Source organism: Talpa occidentalis, unplaced genomic scaffold (assembly GCF_014898055.3).
Source record: "Talpa occidentalis isolate TD23 unplaced genomic scaffold, MPIMG_talOcc4v2.1 talOcc4.2, whole genome shotgun sequence".
Taxonomy (NCBI): Eukaryota; Metazoa; Chordata; class Mammalia; order Eulipotyphla; family Talpidae; genus Talpa; species Talpa occidentalis.
This window is the reverse complement of record NW_023602073.1, coordinates 73,763,753-73,780,994: the sequence shown is the minus strand read 5'-3', so window position 1 is coordinate 73,780,994 and position 17,242 is coordinate 73,763,753. Positions and strand designations below refer to the sequence as shown.

Genomic DNA, 17,242 nt, shown 5'->3' with positions numbered 1-17,242 from the left:
ATAAGTAAAGAAACTAAAGCTCTAAATAAGGACCTAGAGCATTTGGGCTTAACAGACATCTATAGAACACTAAACCCAAAAAAAACGGAGTACACATTTTTCTCAAGTGCACACGGATCATTCTCCAGGATCGATCACATACTGGGCACAAGACAAACATCAACAGATACACCAAGATTGAAATCATACCAACCATCTTTTCTGACCACGAAGGCATCAAACTAGAAATAAATCATAAAAAGAAGGCAAGGAACTATCCTACCTCATGGAGATTAAAAGCCACACTACTGGAAGACCACTGGACTAACGAGGAGATCAAAGAAGAAATTAAAAAATTCTTTGAATTGAATGACAAGGAGGACACCAATATCCTAAATGTATGGGATGCAGCAAAAGCAGTAATAAGAGGAAAATATATAGCAATAGAAGCTCACATCAAAAAACAAGAAAGAACTCAAAGAAACAACCTAATCTCGAAGCTCAAAGATCTAGAAAAAGAACAACAAAAAAACCCCAAAACCAGTAGAAGAAAAGAAATAATAAAAACCAAAGCAGAAATAAATGAAATTGAAACTAAAAAAACAATCCAAAAGATCAATGAAACCAAGAGCTGGTTCTTTGAAAAAATAAATAAAATAGACAAACCCCTAGCCAGGCTCACAAAGGAAAAAGGGAGAAAGCACAAATACACAGGATCATAAATGAAAGAGGAGAAATCACAACGGACACAGCAGAAATCAAAAGAATAATCAGTAACTACTATGTTTTTTTTTTTTTTTTTTTAATAGAGGCATGATTTTATTTATTTATTTATTTATTTTATTTGTTTGTTTTGTTTATACATGCACTGGGTACAGTCAGAAGCGCGGGAGGGTGAGAGAATTCACCAGAGCCAGAGTGGGGAGCAGAGTAGGCAGAAGGACTGAAGTACACTGCTGAGGGGAGCAGCGGGTGGCAGGAGAGGTCTGCGCACCATGTGGGATCCTCCTCCGGTGGCCGGGGAGCAGCCGGGGATCGAACCGGCGCTGCAAGAGGCCGCGGGCAGCTTCGCAACCCAGCGCTCAACCGCTGCGCCACCGGGGAGGCCCAGTAACTACTATGAACAGTTATATGGAAACAAGTTCAACAATCTAGAGGAGATGGACAAATTCCTACAACTCTACAATCACCCAAAGCTAGATAAAGAAGAAATAGAACACCTAAACAGACCAATTACAAGCAGCGAAATTGAAATGGTAATCAAAAACCTCCCCAAAAACAAAAGCCCAGGGCCTGATGGATTTACAAATGAATTCTACCAAACATTCAGAGACGAATTAGTGCCTATCCTTCACAAACTCTTCCAAAAAATTGAGAAGGAAGGGACAATACCAAACACGTTCTATGAAGCCAATATTACACTAATACCAAAACCGAATAAGGACAACACAAAAAAGGAAAACTACAGGCCAATCTCCCTAATGAACACTGATGCAAAAATCCTCAATAAAATTTTAGCTATCAGAATCCAACAATGTATCCATAAGATAATTCACCACGACCAAGTTGGATTCATTCCAGGGGCACAAGGATGGTTTAACATCCGAAAATCAATCAACGTTATCCAACACATCAACAAAAAGAAATATAAAAACCATATGATAATATCAATAGATGCTGAGAAAGCTTTCGACAAAGTGCAACACCCATTCATGATAAAAGCCCTTGAAATTCTTGGGATACAAGGAACATATCTCAACATCATAAAGGCTATCTATGACAAGCCAACAGCCAGTATCATTCTCAATGGTGAAAAGCTGAAAGCAATTCCATTAAGATCTGGAACAAGACAAGGATGTCCACTCTCACCACTGCTTTTCAATATAATACTGGACGTCCTAGCCAGAGCAATAAGACAAGAGAAAGACATCCAAGGAATCCAAATAGGAAAAGAAGAAGTCAAACTATCACTATTTGCAGATGATATGATAATATACATAGAGAACCCCAAAATCTCCACAGAAAAACTAATTCAACTCATCAATCAATTCAGTAAAGTGGCAGGATACAAAATCAACACGCAAAAGTCAGTAGCCTTCCTATACACAAACAATAAATCTGAAGAAGAAGAAATCAAAAAAACCACCCCTTTTATTATTGAAACAAAAAAAATCAAATATTTGGGAATAAATCTAACAAAAGAGGTAAAGGACCTATACAAAGAAAACTATAAAACACTGTTAAAAGAAATAGAAGAAGACACAAAGAAATGGAAAGACATCCCCTGCTCATGGATTGGAAGAATAAACATTATTAAAATGGCCATCCTACCAAAAGCAATATACAGATTCAATGCTATTCCAATCAAAATCTCAATGGCATTCTTCAAAGAAATAGAACAATTATTGATGAAATTCATATGGAATCACCAAAAACCCCGAATAGCCAAAGCTCTACTGAAAAAAAAAGAAGGAAATGGAGGCATCACACTCCCAGACTTCAAACTATACTACAAAGCCATAATCATCAAAACTGCATGGTATTGGAACAAGAACAGACATACAGACCAATGGAATCGAATAGAAAATCCAGAAATAAACCCACAGATTTATGGTCAACTAATCTTTGACAAAGGAGCAAAGACTATGCATTGGAGCAAAGAAAGTTTGTTCAATAAATGGTGCTGGGAAAACTGGGTCGCTACATGCAAAAGAATGAAGCTTGACCACTACCTCACACCATACACAAAAATCAACTCAAAATGGATTAAAGAACTAGACATAAGACCTGAAACCATAAAATACATAGAAGGAAATATAGGCGAAACACTACGGGATTTGCACATCAAAGACATCTTTACAGACACATCACCCAAAGCAGTGATAGTGAAGAGAAAGATAAACAGCTGGGACTACATCAAATTAAAGAGCTTCTGCACAGCAAAAGAGACAATAACAAAAACAAAGAGAAACCCCACCAACTGGGAGAACATTTTTGCACCCAACACTAATGATAAAGGACTGATCACAAAAATCTGCAAAGAGCTGATGAGACTCAGCAACAACAAAGAAAATAATCCAGTCAAAAAATGGGCAGAAGAGCTAAAAAGAAACTTCTCTGAAGAGGAAATGCAAATGGCCAACAGGCATATGAAAAAATGTTCAACATCACTTGTAATCAGGGAAATGCAAATCAAAACTACCATGAGATACCATCTCACACCAGTGAGAATGGCACATATTAAAAAAACTAGCAACAACAAATGTTGGCGAGGGTGTGGAGAAAAAGGAACTCTTCTGCACTGTTGGTGGGAGTGCAAACTGGTCCAACCACTATGGAGAGCTGTGTGGAGATTTCTGGACCTACTAAACATAGAGCTTCCATATGATCCAGCAATTCCACTCCTAGGTATTTACCCAAAGGACACAGAAACATCAATTCCAAAGAGCACCTGCACCCCTATGTTTATAGCAGCACTGTTTACAATAGCTAAGCTTTGGAAACAACCCAAATGCCCAAAAATAGATGACTGGATCAAGAAGATGTGGTACATATATACCATGGAATATTACTCAGCATTCAAAAAAGATAAACACATGCAATTTGCAGCAACATGGATGGCGCTGGAAGGGATCATGCTCAGTGAAATAAGCCAAAAAGAAAAAGAAAAATACCGGATGGTCTCACTCATAGCAGGAATCTAGAAAACTTAAATAAGGGACCAGGAAAATGAATATAAGAAAGTGAAAATCAAAATCAACAAAAAACTATGAACCAGAGACACTTTTTGGGGGGCGGGAGGGGAAGGATTGGGGTCAGAATGGGGTGTTTGCAATTGTATGGGGGAATATAAAAATAAAATTTAATATTAAAAAAAAAAAAAAAAAAAAAAAAAAACTAAAGCTCTTCTAAAAAGAGAAAGGATAGGAATAAGAATATACAGTAAAGGAAATGCAAAGTAATAATATGTTCACCTTTATTCTAGGTTAACTCCACTCTACTCTTCAATTGTACCAACCCTATTGCACTGTATACTCAAATGAGGTCTTCCTCCCCTGTGTTTCCAAACAGTTATCTCCCATACATTGAAAAAAAAAAAACAACAACAATGCACTTGCAACAAAATACATTTATGGAACTGTACCCATTACAGATTGTACACACTTCAAGGCCAGGTAAATAAATGTATGCATGTATTTCCCAGAACTCAGATATGCTACAGTGTGCCAGAGAAAGAAATATTTCTTTTTAAATGTTTCTCAATTTCTACTACCTTCTGCTACAAGGGAACAGAAATTGAGTAAGGAATCCAGTTTTGGAATTTCACTTCTTCAGTGGAACTTTCTTATCTCAGATTTGTTTTATCTCAAAGTAGAATGACCAGGAACTAGGATGCTGAATTGAACTATCTGCAAAGGTTTACATTGGATTCTTTGTTGAGAATATCACTTCACAAGACACAGGGCAGAGGAATGAAATGTCACATGGACATTTCTTGGAACTTATACTGTAAACTAAATGGCACTGCTGCATGTCTTATAAATTAATATAAAGATAATGAAAGAATGTGAAGCAAACTCAGAGACAGTGAAATAATCAGAGCCAGGTTGGACTCTACAAGAAGCAAAAAATGTACCACTTAATAGCACTAGAAATGATTCATACTCTTAGAATAATTTTATATTATTTATAGTATAAAATACTATAATCATATTATACTATTTATAATATATAAAGAATAAAATGAAAAGATTCTTTAGAAATTTAACTCTGAAGTCTTTTTATACAGTCTTGATGCAAGTTTCCTCAGCTAGCTAAAAAGATGATAGATGATATAGATAATAGGTAAGTAGGTTGACAGACACATAGATGCATAGAAGATATAGATACAGATAAATATGATAGGTAAAAGAGATCAAAGTTAATGACTACAAGTTAACAACCAGTATCACAACATAATTAGGCACTAACAGAAAAGCATGGATTTCAGTATAACACTGTATTCTTTATATGTAAAATTTGCTTCCTTATCATTACATGATTACTCTCTTTCTCATAAAGGTAAATGGGTCTAACAAGAAAATGGAACTAGAAAATCATTGCAATTAGAATTATTACAGACTTTAGTCCAAGGATCTTCCTACTTTCTTCAAATCCATTATTCTCCTTTTATCACTCTTAATAACCTTTCTGCCATTTTAGTAATACAGTAATATTCATATCGTAAACCCCTTGCTTTTCTGATTCTTCTTGCACCCATATGGAAAACCATCAGGATTGAATGAATTCAACTATCTACTCTTCTTTTACCCAACTGACTGATTACAAGTGCAGAAATTACCCACAAGAGGGCAAAATGGTACCACTACCGATATGTGGCTTTCTCTTTGTTTCTGGCAACTCACTTTCCTCAAATTCTAGATAACCATTGCAAACCATTTTATTCTCCTCAAATTTCTGATAATGCATTCCCTCCTGCTGCTTCTTTCCTCTACAGCTAACCTTACCTTCTACTTCTTGAAGATTTTTTAAAATAAAATTGATAGGAATTTTTCTTAACTCATCAGCCCCTTAAATGTTGAAACATATTTATGTACTGCTATCCCGTCTGCCTTCTCTCCTAATAATACCAATCTCCACCTACTCTGGTTCCTAACTTTTACAGCTTTCTAGATTTTTAGAAATCTTACACTAGCAACATTTTTGTTTCAAATTATGTTCTTGAGATAAAAAGGATTTATACCACTGTATCTGCTTTTGAGTTTATAGGTTTAAACCTTTACAGGTGTATGTTTTCACACTATACTACTACCAGTGCCCCAGTATCCTCCACCAACTCTGATTGAGCCCCCTCTGTCCCCACTCCTACCTTCCCTGTCTGGTTGCCTCAGTTTTGCAGTCATATGCCATGGGTTTATTATTGTTTAGTTTTTACTGACCCTTTGTTTTGTTTCTCTATATTCCACATATGTGTAAGACTATCCAGTATTTGTATTTATTCTTCTGTCCATATTGTCATAAATGGTAAGTGTTCATCTATTTTTATAGTTAGTATTATTCCATTGTGCATACAAACACACACAATTTTTGTGACCCATTCCTCAGTACTTGATAATTAGGCCATTACCATAACTCAGCTATTATAAATATGGCTGCAATGAACATAGGAGTGTGTCCTTCAAGTTAGTGTTTTTGTATTCTTCAGGTCAGTATATACCTGGGAGTAGAATTGCTAGGTCACATGATAGGTATTTTTAAAAATTTTTTGAAGCACTTCAAATTGTTTCCCAAAGGGGCAGGAACAGTCTAGAATCCCAAGTGTACAAATGTTCTTTTTCGCCACGTTCTCACCAACATTTGTTGTTTTTGGTCTTTTTGATATGTGCCATTCTCAAGGGTATGGATGGCATTTCATTGTGGTTTTGATTTGTATTTTCCTGATAAGTGATGCATTTTTTTCATGTTTCTCTGGCTATCTGAATATCTATATATCTTCTTTGAAGAAATGTCTATTTAGTTCTTCTGCCCATTTTTATTGGGTTGTTTTCTAAGAGTTCATTATATAATTTGGATATGAGCCCTTTGCCAAATTATATGCAAATATTTTCTTCTATTTAGTAGGGTATCTTTTTGTTTTACTGATTCTTTCACTGTCTAGAAATGTTTTAGTTCAGTGTGATCCCTTTGTTCATATGTGCTTTTGCTTATCTTGCCATTGGAGATGAATTCCTAAAGACATATCTGAAGCCAATGTTGTAGAGTATTTTGTTGGTTTTTTCTTCAATGCATTTTATAGTTTTGGGCCTCATATCCATGATTTTAATCCAATTTGAGTTAATATTCCTTTGTCATAGATAAACAGTACATCGATATACAAGCTTATGTCCAGGCTCTCAATTTTAGTATCATACTCTTTTGATGCCTATCCCTTTGAATTATAGTTTGAAGTCTGGAAAAGTGATAGCGCTATTCTTCCTCTTTTTTGTCAGGATTGTTTTGGCTATTCAGGGTCTTTTGTGGTTCCATATGAATTTTAGCATCATTTGCTCTATTTCTTTAAAGAATGTCATGACTCTCTTTTCATAGAGTCATTCTTCCCTATCAGTCATTAAATATTATATTTTCTCATGACTTAATTTCAGCCAGTCTTTTCTTATTCTGTTCAGTTTCATTCATCTTAATTCTTTTCTCTCCCATCTGCTTGAGATCAATATATCTGTCTTCTCTGACATCTATATGCATATTTAAGTCTCAAAGAGACCTTACAATTTCTATATCAGATAATGAACCTTTTCCCATTGCTGATTTTCTATTCAAAATGTACATCATGACTGCCAGATTTTCTCCTGAATATTTCTTGATCCACTCATTTCCCCCCAAGTCTTCCACCATATTATCAGGTAAGACTAATATCTTTTACTTAGATTGCTAGAATTTGTCTTTCTATATCACAATCTTTATGATTAGTGCAATGTTTTAAAAATGCAAATAAAGATCATGCCACCTTTTTATTTGAAACACTTCCATGTTTTATCTTTGTTCTTAAGATCTTTAACCAAATATTTAACATTCCTGACTAGTTTTTTTTTTTTTTTTTAACGGCCTATAAGTCCCTGCCTTCTAAAATTCAGCTAACACAATCTTTGTGTTCTTACAGTGTTTTGTATCATTCTGACCTGAGCATGCAGGGCTTTTCCATAAGCTGTCCTTTTGTTTTATTACTAATTAACCCATAAACGTCAGCTCAGACTTTTCTTCTTCCAGGACATTTTTCAGCTCTTTAAGACTATTGTATGCTTTCTTTCCATTTTCTTCCCTGCTTTTGTAAATGTAACATAGCTTTAAATTTTCATGTGTTTTTGTTTAATATCTAGTTGTAGTCTGAGGGCAAGGAATGTTTATTTTTTTCATCATGTCTATTCTCAGCACAATAACAGGAACACGATAGGTCCTCTTTTAATATTTGTTGAATATATAAAACAGAAACTTAGAAATATTTGTAATTGTCCTCAGTTATAGGTCATAAAATGTTACATCAAAATTTACAGAAATCTCCGTCATGTAATATAATCATCTCCGATGATTCACTCAAACCAGATGTCTTCACAGTCATTTATTGAATACATGCCTAATATCTGTTACTTCACAGGATTTTTAAAATGAATTGTAGGGTTATTCACTTTAATTTTTAAAAACTCTGCAAATTATCATTCACAATTGACTTGAAAAAATTCTTAATCTTTAATCTTTCCTTGGATATATAATGCTTTGTTTTCCTTTTAGCTTCCATTCGCAGTAGTGTTTCTCCGCTCCAAGTTATTATTCAATATTTATTTATGAAAATGTTGATACTGTTGACTCCAGATACACATAAAAAAAGTATAGAACCAAAATTCTGGTCTTTTAAAAATTTCATCAAATCTACCTTGACCAGGTACATATCCTAATAGCTATAAGCCAAATCGTAGAATTTTGATAAGTGCAAGCATGTAGTTTATCCATTAAATATCCCCATTACCTAAGATAATACCTGGTACCTGTTAGTACTCAAAAAAATCCTGTTAAATAAATGAACTTACAATAAAACATTATTCACAATGACAAAAATACATCCTAAAATTATCTTGTGTGTTATTATTTTTAAAATTATTTCTTATTATTCTATATCAATAAAATTATGTTCCATAAACAGGGAAGATAAAGTCAATGTTTATTGCAATCATTTCCTTTAATTTTCAAAAGCTTTTACTGCTCTATTTTTTTTTTTATTTGAGTTCTAGTGGTGAGTCCTGAAAATTAGATGCAGAATTAAATAGTATTAATGAACTACTTTATCAACTTTGAAGTGAAGAATTAAAGAAAGCTCAGAACCTTTGGCAGACAGGGACAAGGGATGAACTGTGATAGATAAGTAAATATCGAATAAGATCAGTATAGAAAGCATTACCCAAGATGAAATCTCAAATAGCATACTTTTTTATGGTAAGACACAATCACCAAAATCCTTGAATTTAACATCTCTAAATTTGAGATTCATCTTATAGACAATGGAGCTTCTTAGTTTGATGAGTAAAATATTTTCTTATCATTATTGGTATATAAAATAATGCATTACCTTAAAATATAAGGCACTTTTTATTCAATTAATGCTTTTGTAACTATACTACATACAGTAGGGATGAACAAAAGTTTTGGAAAGAGAAAAGAAATGAAATAATATTAAGAGGAAAGAGAGACATACATTTTAACTACCTATCACAATTCTACACTTTAGAGAGGGAAATATATAGTTTTAACACTTTGTGCTAAAATCACAGGTGAATGTATCTGCCTCATTACCTGAACTCCTAAACAGCAAGACTATATATTTTTTGTTTTCCTTTTTATATTCCTCAGTGCTGGTCACTTGATAGAATTTTAAATTCATTTGTTCAATCTAATTAAATATAGTAAGTGTGTCTTCTACTAGAAGGGCAGCAAACAGAATTTGTTATAATAAATTTATTAAGGTACTTCATAGAGTATATTCAGCTCTTCCATAAGGAACAATAAGTTACTTGGACTAGTTGATTACTCTCTAATTCACTGATGCACTAATTTCTAACTGCAGTAATTACCAAATCAGGAAATACTAATGAAAAAATGATTAACATCCACTGCTCCAGAGCACCTAACAATGCCCTGGTGACCTAAACTATTTCTGAAAAATAAACATTCTCAAAAGCAATTTGCCAATCAGCAGAATTAGCTCTGGTAATAGTCACACATAAAAGTTAAATTTATAAAGGTCCCAATTTTCTAGGAGTTTATATAAGTGAACACAGCCCTGCAGCTGACATACTTGAGTATGGGAAATACACAAACTCTGGCAGAATGACTAAAACTAAAGTCATTTATAACTTGTTCAAGCCTGGTATAAAAAATGTAGGATTAACATGACCAGCAAGGCTAACAGATAGTAGAGATGCTATGTGACCAGCCCAAGTGTATCAAGGAAGGCACCACAACAATGTTGGCAATTTTAGAGTTCTTGGAATGATAGTAAAAATTATTTAAATTACTGAGTGTCTGGTAGGAAAAGTTTTCCAAATCAATGTCAGCACCAGAGAACACAAAAATTGACAATGAAACATACGTATATAGGAAGAAGTTTAGAAGGAATGGGATTTTCAACCTGAAGGGAAACAGAATGAAGTGGAACTGAATTTCTAGTTACAATAGAATATAAAAAGCATTTTATTACACTGCCTTCCTGAAAAGTCACTAAGAAATTTAAAAGAGTAGAACAAAATGAAACAAAAATCTAAAATCTCAGTATCTTCTGTTTATCTTTAGTGAACCAAGTAAACAGCTATAATACAATGCAATGTAATATAACATAATATAATCCCAAATAACATCTTTGACTAATAATGGACAATTGTCCTTTGTTTTTCACCAAAGGATGAGTATGTGAATACTGAGAAACAACACTTGCCATAACATGAATAGGAAACTTTTGATAATTTTGGTAATTTTTTTCTTTTGATAAAGTAATAAAATGAAGCAAGCAAGGACAGAGTCAAGTATGTGAGTGATTGCAATGATGATCATAGAATTTTAACTAAATAAAGAAGTATAGGCTTCAAGGATAAGTGGGACAATTACATAGTGGTGGAATTGAATGAAAGAATTCACTGGCAAATTTTATGGGATGGCAAGACCCTTGACCCCAAAGTAGCAGAGGAAGTAGACTGGAAAGAGGACACGATAGAGAGTGAAATGCATAGATTTGAGATTAAATTTTTATAAAAGACAGGACAAAGACATATTTACTAGATACAGCTCTAAAGGAATTAGTCAAGGATGTTGGTAAAGTCTGACATAGACTCAAAGAAATCATACACATGGATTCTCTAAATACAGTTCAAAAAAAGACCTAAAGAAAGAAAAGAGAAAAAAATTAACATGTTTCTAGAGGTGAGAACCATTGGAGAATGAAAACCAAGTACAATATAATTGTTCAGAAATAGATGGGATAAAGAAAACTCATGCACTGAAATGATCAACATTTATAAATATTATTTAATAGACTATAGGAGACATAGAAGATCCAGCATATGTATATCATTTAAATAGTAAATATATTTAATTCAAGCATTGAAAAAGATTCACATGAATATTCAAGTAGAACAAGTCATGTCACTTGCAACCAAAAAAAAAGATATAGGAGAATATGAAGGAGCCTCAACACCAGAAGCCATGGAACAACGTCTGCATAGTTCTAAAGGTACTAAAATCCTAGGATTTTATAGCCAATTAACTTATTCTTCAATATATAGAAAACATATAATTTTCAAATATGCAGTACCAAATGATGAAGAATAAGAATAGACCAAAAAACCTGAAAAGGAGGTGTGCCACAAGACCAGAAATCTGGCTCACACAAGGAGGTGGGGGTAGAAGAGATTAGCATAGCCATCGACACAGTTATGGAAACCAAGATCCTTAGTCGCAGACAACACAGTTAAGAAAACTAAGATCCTTAAGCACCAAGGACACAGTTGCGGAAACTAGGATCCTTAGGCAGAGCTGGGATGCCTAGCTTACAAAGCATAACATCCAAGCAGTTATCTGAGGGCTAGGGTGCATACAAAGGTAAAGATATGGAGATTGAGCCCATTGTGGACTCTCCAGTTCCTTTCAAATTCTACATAGTTATCCAAAATTAGCAACCAAATTCTACATAGTTATCCAAAATTAGCAACCAGCTCACAATGAGTGAGCCCTCCCAAACAGAAGGCTATATCAGTGCAGTCTCTGCACAGACTCAGGCAGCAATTCCACTGCCCACCTGTGACTATGTAGGAGCTTCCTTTCACCAACTCTCTCCTCTGCAGGGCAGCAGCCTCCTGCCTGCCTGTGACCTGTCAAGACTGCCTGCCTGCAACCATGCAGGCCTCTCTTAGCAAACCTGTCCCTTCTGGGGGAGCTCTTCCTGCCCTATCATGACTATACAAGTGTCCTTTATTCTTCTGTCCCTTTCCCTAATAAACCTGCTCTTTAAATATAACATCTCCATCTGTGGAGAAACTCGCCTGGGAAACTCGCTGCGTGCCACTGAAACGGGAGCTCTGGTGACACCTTTCCCAGAGTGAACCTGAGGACCCCGCACTCCAAACCCACAGACTCCAAAAATCACAGAACCAAAGACCATCTATCTTAAGAGACTCTTTTGATAAAAGAAATTACTGAAAAATAAAACCCATCCAATAAAATAATGAAATTAAATGAAAAAAACAGAAAGGATGTTTATTTATAATTGACTCAGTATATACTAACATATGAACTATGGATATTATGATTTCAGAGCTGACTACAAATTGTATTATCATTTAAATGTAAAATATTAATATAACAAATATGTATGAGGAGAGAAAAGGAGCATAATGATGATAATTTTTCTCATCTTGTCTAACAAATTAATAATCTGAAGTTAAAATATAGTGTTAAAATAATTCATTTTTTAATGAATTTAGTGTTAAAATAATTCATTTTAGTGTTAAATTAATTTTTTTTCCTCAAGTGTAAAGGGTTCTTTTTGGGATCTAGACTTTCATGTTGATATTTCAAAATTCGTTTCCTTATATTAAATCATTTCATTAAATTCAGGTAAAATAACCTGAATTTTAGAATTTTTAAACATTATTATATTTTCCTTCGATTTTTGTCATCAACAGAGAGACAGAAAAAGATTTATCTGACAAGGTTTCATCTGTTAAATATAGAAGAAACAAGACCAAACCCAATTCTTTCCTGCCAGGACTCACCAAGACCCACTATCTAGCCTAAGTGCAGTTTCATCTTCTCCCAAAGGTGGAGTTCTAAATCTATCAATCTGGAACTCTGTGTACCCCTGAGGAAAGGTGGATTTGCCTGAAGTAATCTTTCTTTTGTTAATAACCTCGTTCCACCTCTTTCTAAATACAAAATCCTTCCATTTTGTACAAACCTTGCAAAGCCTCTCTACTAGCTGCCTTGGGATGCTGCCTGATTCATGATTTAATGAAGTCAAATAGATCACTAAACGTATTGGGATGAATTTTGGTTTTTTAAGATACCAAATTTTATTATAATAGAATGATTTTGCTTGGGTAGTATGATTTGAAATGACATTTTTAATATCTTCTTTTTAAGTCTAACTTTTGAAGTGAGCCTATATGCCTCTTATTAAAAAATGAGACTTGACCAAATTAAGACAAGCAAACCAAAAACTTAGAGTAATAAGACACTAACATAGTCTCTAAGGAGGAGTGAGGCTGCAGAAACCATACAGAATCTATCAAAATAGAAAACACCAGTGTTTGAAAGAATACTGAGAAACTGGTATTCTTATACATGTACACTGTAAGCTTCTGACAGCTTTTTTGCTTTTAATGTAAGTGTTTGACTTTAAACTTTTGGTTGACAAGGAATTAACTTCAAAGACATCCATCTGAATAACCATATTGTCAGCTACTGAGAGCCAGGTCACCCACCCACAAAGCTCTCTCTTTTAAAAGGGCTTTGGTTGTATTAGATAATTGACCATTTCATTTGACCACCTGCTTTCTGTTCTGTGCTTTAATTACCTTTCTTATGGCCTAAACTGACCAATAAATAGCTAACCTGACAAAGTGTAGGCACCTCATCCCTGAACCACATCAAAAGCAGAACCCCTGGTATTCATTCTCTCTCTCTCTCTCTCTCTCTCTCTCTCTCTCTCTCTCTCTCTCTCTCTCTCTCTCCTCTCTCTCTCTCTCTCTCTCTCCTCTCTCCCCTCTTTCTTTGTGATTCCTGACATACAGTATATGGTCCAGATCCTGTTAGTAATAAAACTTGTAAGGGCACATGTGAGTGTCCAGGTATTTCTCCCTAGTGGCATCACTACCCATAAACTAAGACTGACCAAAATAAGACTGCTAATGAAAACTTTAGCAAGTTTTCTTGTCACAAAAATTTTAAAACTATAACATTTCATTATCCTATGACATTATCTAGTATCTGTCTAGTCGTCATTCTCTATAGCTATATACCTAGAAATATATAAGTATACTCTGAAAGTTTGAGGGGTAATCTCTGGATGATGAAATTATCTTAACATTATTTCCTATCTGTAGATTTTCAATATCCTACATTAACATGAAATACCATCTATTTCAACTCTTACTTGCACATATTTTCACATGCCTTCAATCAAGTCATAAAATCAGTAGTTATCTAAGATAAAATGAAATGTGTCAACTACACAATTGAAATATTGAAGTATTTAAAATAAAGGAGGAGTGACTATTAAAGAGGCATCAGAGAATAATATGTTTATATACCTTAGAATACATTCAGAGTTTCAAATATTAGAAAAGAGAAGACAATTTGGTTTTAGGTGAGATGGTTTTTGTGCAGACTCAATAAAATTAAAAGAAATGCATATTCAACAGGAATGAAGTTACTGACAATATGAGAAAGTTGGAGTTTAGAATGGAAAATTGAAAAATAAGTTACCATACTGTAGGGTAAATGGTTTTTCAGGCTTTTCTGCCCTCCCATCCTTAGCATTGCCCTGCCTGATGGGGCACCCTCAGTTGTTATATAGTTGCAAACTCTCTTGTTTACTTCTGTGGGCCATGGGAGGAATACTGAGATAGTCACCTAGCCAAGCAGAAGCAGAGAAGAGGCAGGTGAGAGAAGGGGAGACAGAAGCCAGAGAATCCCAAAATGAAGACTTGCGGGGGGCTTGGAGGCCTGCCAGCCTCCTGGTCCGCCCAGCACCCCTGCCTGCCGTGTACCTGTTTGCTGCTCTACATGTAATAGCTCAATAAAAGCCTGAGAAAGCCACTGAGGGCTCCAAGACTCTCCTTTACCGGTCTGGCAGTACTTTATCTGTACTGCCCCTACAGATACCAATTTGAATTAGAGTAAGACATTTTGAGAAAAAGTTTGAAGATTAGGCAGAGCCACAATATGATCAAGAAGGCAATGGGGAAAGGTGTCTTTGGGGACCACACTAACTTTCTAAATAGGGTCTATTTGAGAAATTGCTTAATCTGGAAATGTAACCAAATTTTGAGTATGTTTCTTGCCCTTGCAGAGATAAATGCATTTTACTAACAAATTTGATCAATGTAATTGCCACAACTCTCACATAAATATAAAAAATAATCTTACATTGAATGAAAGGTGCCCCTACCCTCTCTGTACTTTATTGACTGCATTTGCAATTCCATTCAAAATCATTTCCCCAAATTGGAATACCCTCCCCTTGATTGTGCCATGTATATGAGATATTCCATAATACAATCCCCTTGCCCTTTAGATAGATACTAAGAATGCATTCACAAATAAGTGAGAGGGGATATGATCATCTTACATAATATGTTAACCTTTTTATTAGACTTTAAAGTGACCAAATAGAGTTAAGACTTAGGTAATTTTTAATTTGTATCAGAATCCCTCACATAAAGGAAAATTCTGGTACCTAAATGTACTAAACACACTTATTTTCAGATATGATTTCCAAAGACATTAAATGAAGAATTTTAATCTTACCCAGTGAGTTTGACTGCATGTGTCCGAAGCTTTCGATATTTTTCTGATTCTCCATTTGTACTGGTAATGTGTCTATATATCCCTGTCTTATAATGGAAGAAATCCTCATGGACCTTCATTATGGCTAAAATAAAATCCAATCAATTAAATGATATGATTTAAAAAATTATCTTTAAAATAATCTCCAGAAATTCTCACCAAATAATCTCTGAGTAAATTGTACAGTGTTAAGAAGGGATTTTAGAAGAGTGCATACAGTGTTATTTATTTAGCATTCTATTGCCTTCCACATTCTTTTGTAAGAGAGCTAGGGAAAAAACTGTGAAATTCTGCATGTTAGCCCAGGCAACAATTAGAAAACTACATTGCATCTACATCAAGTTAATCCATACATCATTCAAAAAATGTGAAGATGTTGCTAGTGGCTTTTCTTTTCTATAGAACCACTCACTTTATAAACTCTTCTCAACTCTAAGGACCGGGAATCAGACATCCTCATAATTGCTAAAAACACTGCCAGCTAAAGAAATATGGATGAGAGGCCATAGCAATCACCTTGAAAGTAGCTCCCTCCTTTGGTTTATGACTCCAAAACAGATGACATGAACTCACAAATATATAGCATCCTATAAATTAATGTAGTGTAATTTTACTTTTGGAAAACTGCAGCACACTTATTATACAGAATTATAACATGCATGAGGGCTTAACTGCTTGCTCTATGTCTTACTCCTGGCTCAGACTGGCAGAAGATAGGTTCTCAACACTTGTTAAATGAAAGCTGAATAATATGCATTTCAAATTTCTTAGTTAGAAATTTTCTTTGTTTTTGATTCATGATGTTAAATTCATAAACATTTTTTTTAAATAATAAATTTTATTTTTATATTCCCCATACAATTGCAGCCCCCCCCATTCTGACCCCAATCCCTCCCCTCCCGCCCCCGCCCCCCTAAAAGTGTCTCTGGTTCATAGTTTTTTGTTGATTTTGATTTTCACTTTCTTATAGTTATTCATTTTCCTGGTCCCTTATTTAAGTTTTCTAGATTCCTGCTATGAGTGAGACCATCCGGTATTTTTCTTTTTCTTTCTGGCTTATTTCGCTGAGCATGATCCCTTCACATGCTAAATTCATAAACATTTATGTCTATGACCATAAAATAAATCTAAGGTGTTCTCAATTTTAATCATTATGATCTAAATTTCTTTTGGCTAGTTAAAAGGAAGACAGAGCAAATCTGAAACAGTAGTAAAATTACTTGAAGATTCAGAGAGGATAAGTAAATTGCCCAATTGCCCATTGTTGCTTTTAAATATTTGTAAAGCAAATGTCCAAAAACTGGGTTTGAATTCAACCTTAATTTTAGATTCCTGTGCTTCTTCAAGGTTGTCATACAAACTTAATCAGTGTATGTTGATTCCCCACTCATGTTGTTGAGTCAACAGTTAAAAACTATACAACTGTAGACAAAGGATATTGTCCTCTTTTGTTTGAGGTTTTCTGTAAGATCTCTTTTTTTTAATTAAATTCAGAACATGTATAGAGTAAGTTTTGGTTTCTCAATAAAATATATGTGGTGATAAGGATCAATAATCTTCAAACACAATTTAAAAATGCATTGTTGCTATTAAATATTGAATCACTACTAGTTAGTTCAACATTCAAAAAAGCAAAACAAAAACTAGTCAATAGTTCATA

The 17,242-nt window shown here is 34.4% G+C and overlaps 1 protein-coding gene across 2 annotated transcripts in view; it reads right to left on the bottom strand.

The window, feature by feature from the left end:
• Window positions 1–17,242, bottom strand: part of TINAG (tubulointerstitial nephritis antigen) — a 90,624-nt gene that overhangs the window by 23,995 nt on the left and 49,387 nt on the right. For both annotated transcript variants that reach the window (XM_054698876.1, XM_037519876.1), the window contains one exon: window positions 15,544–15,667. In XM_054698876.1, coding sequence (XP_054554851.1) covers window positions 15,544–15,667 — 124 coding nt within the window. The remainder of the gene's footprint in view (window positions 1–15,543; window positions 15,668–17,242) is intronic.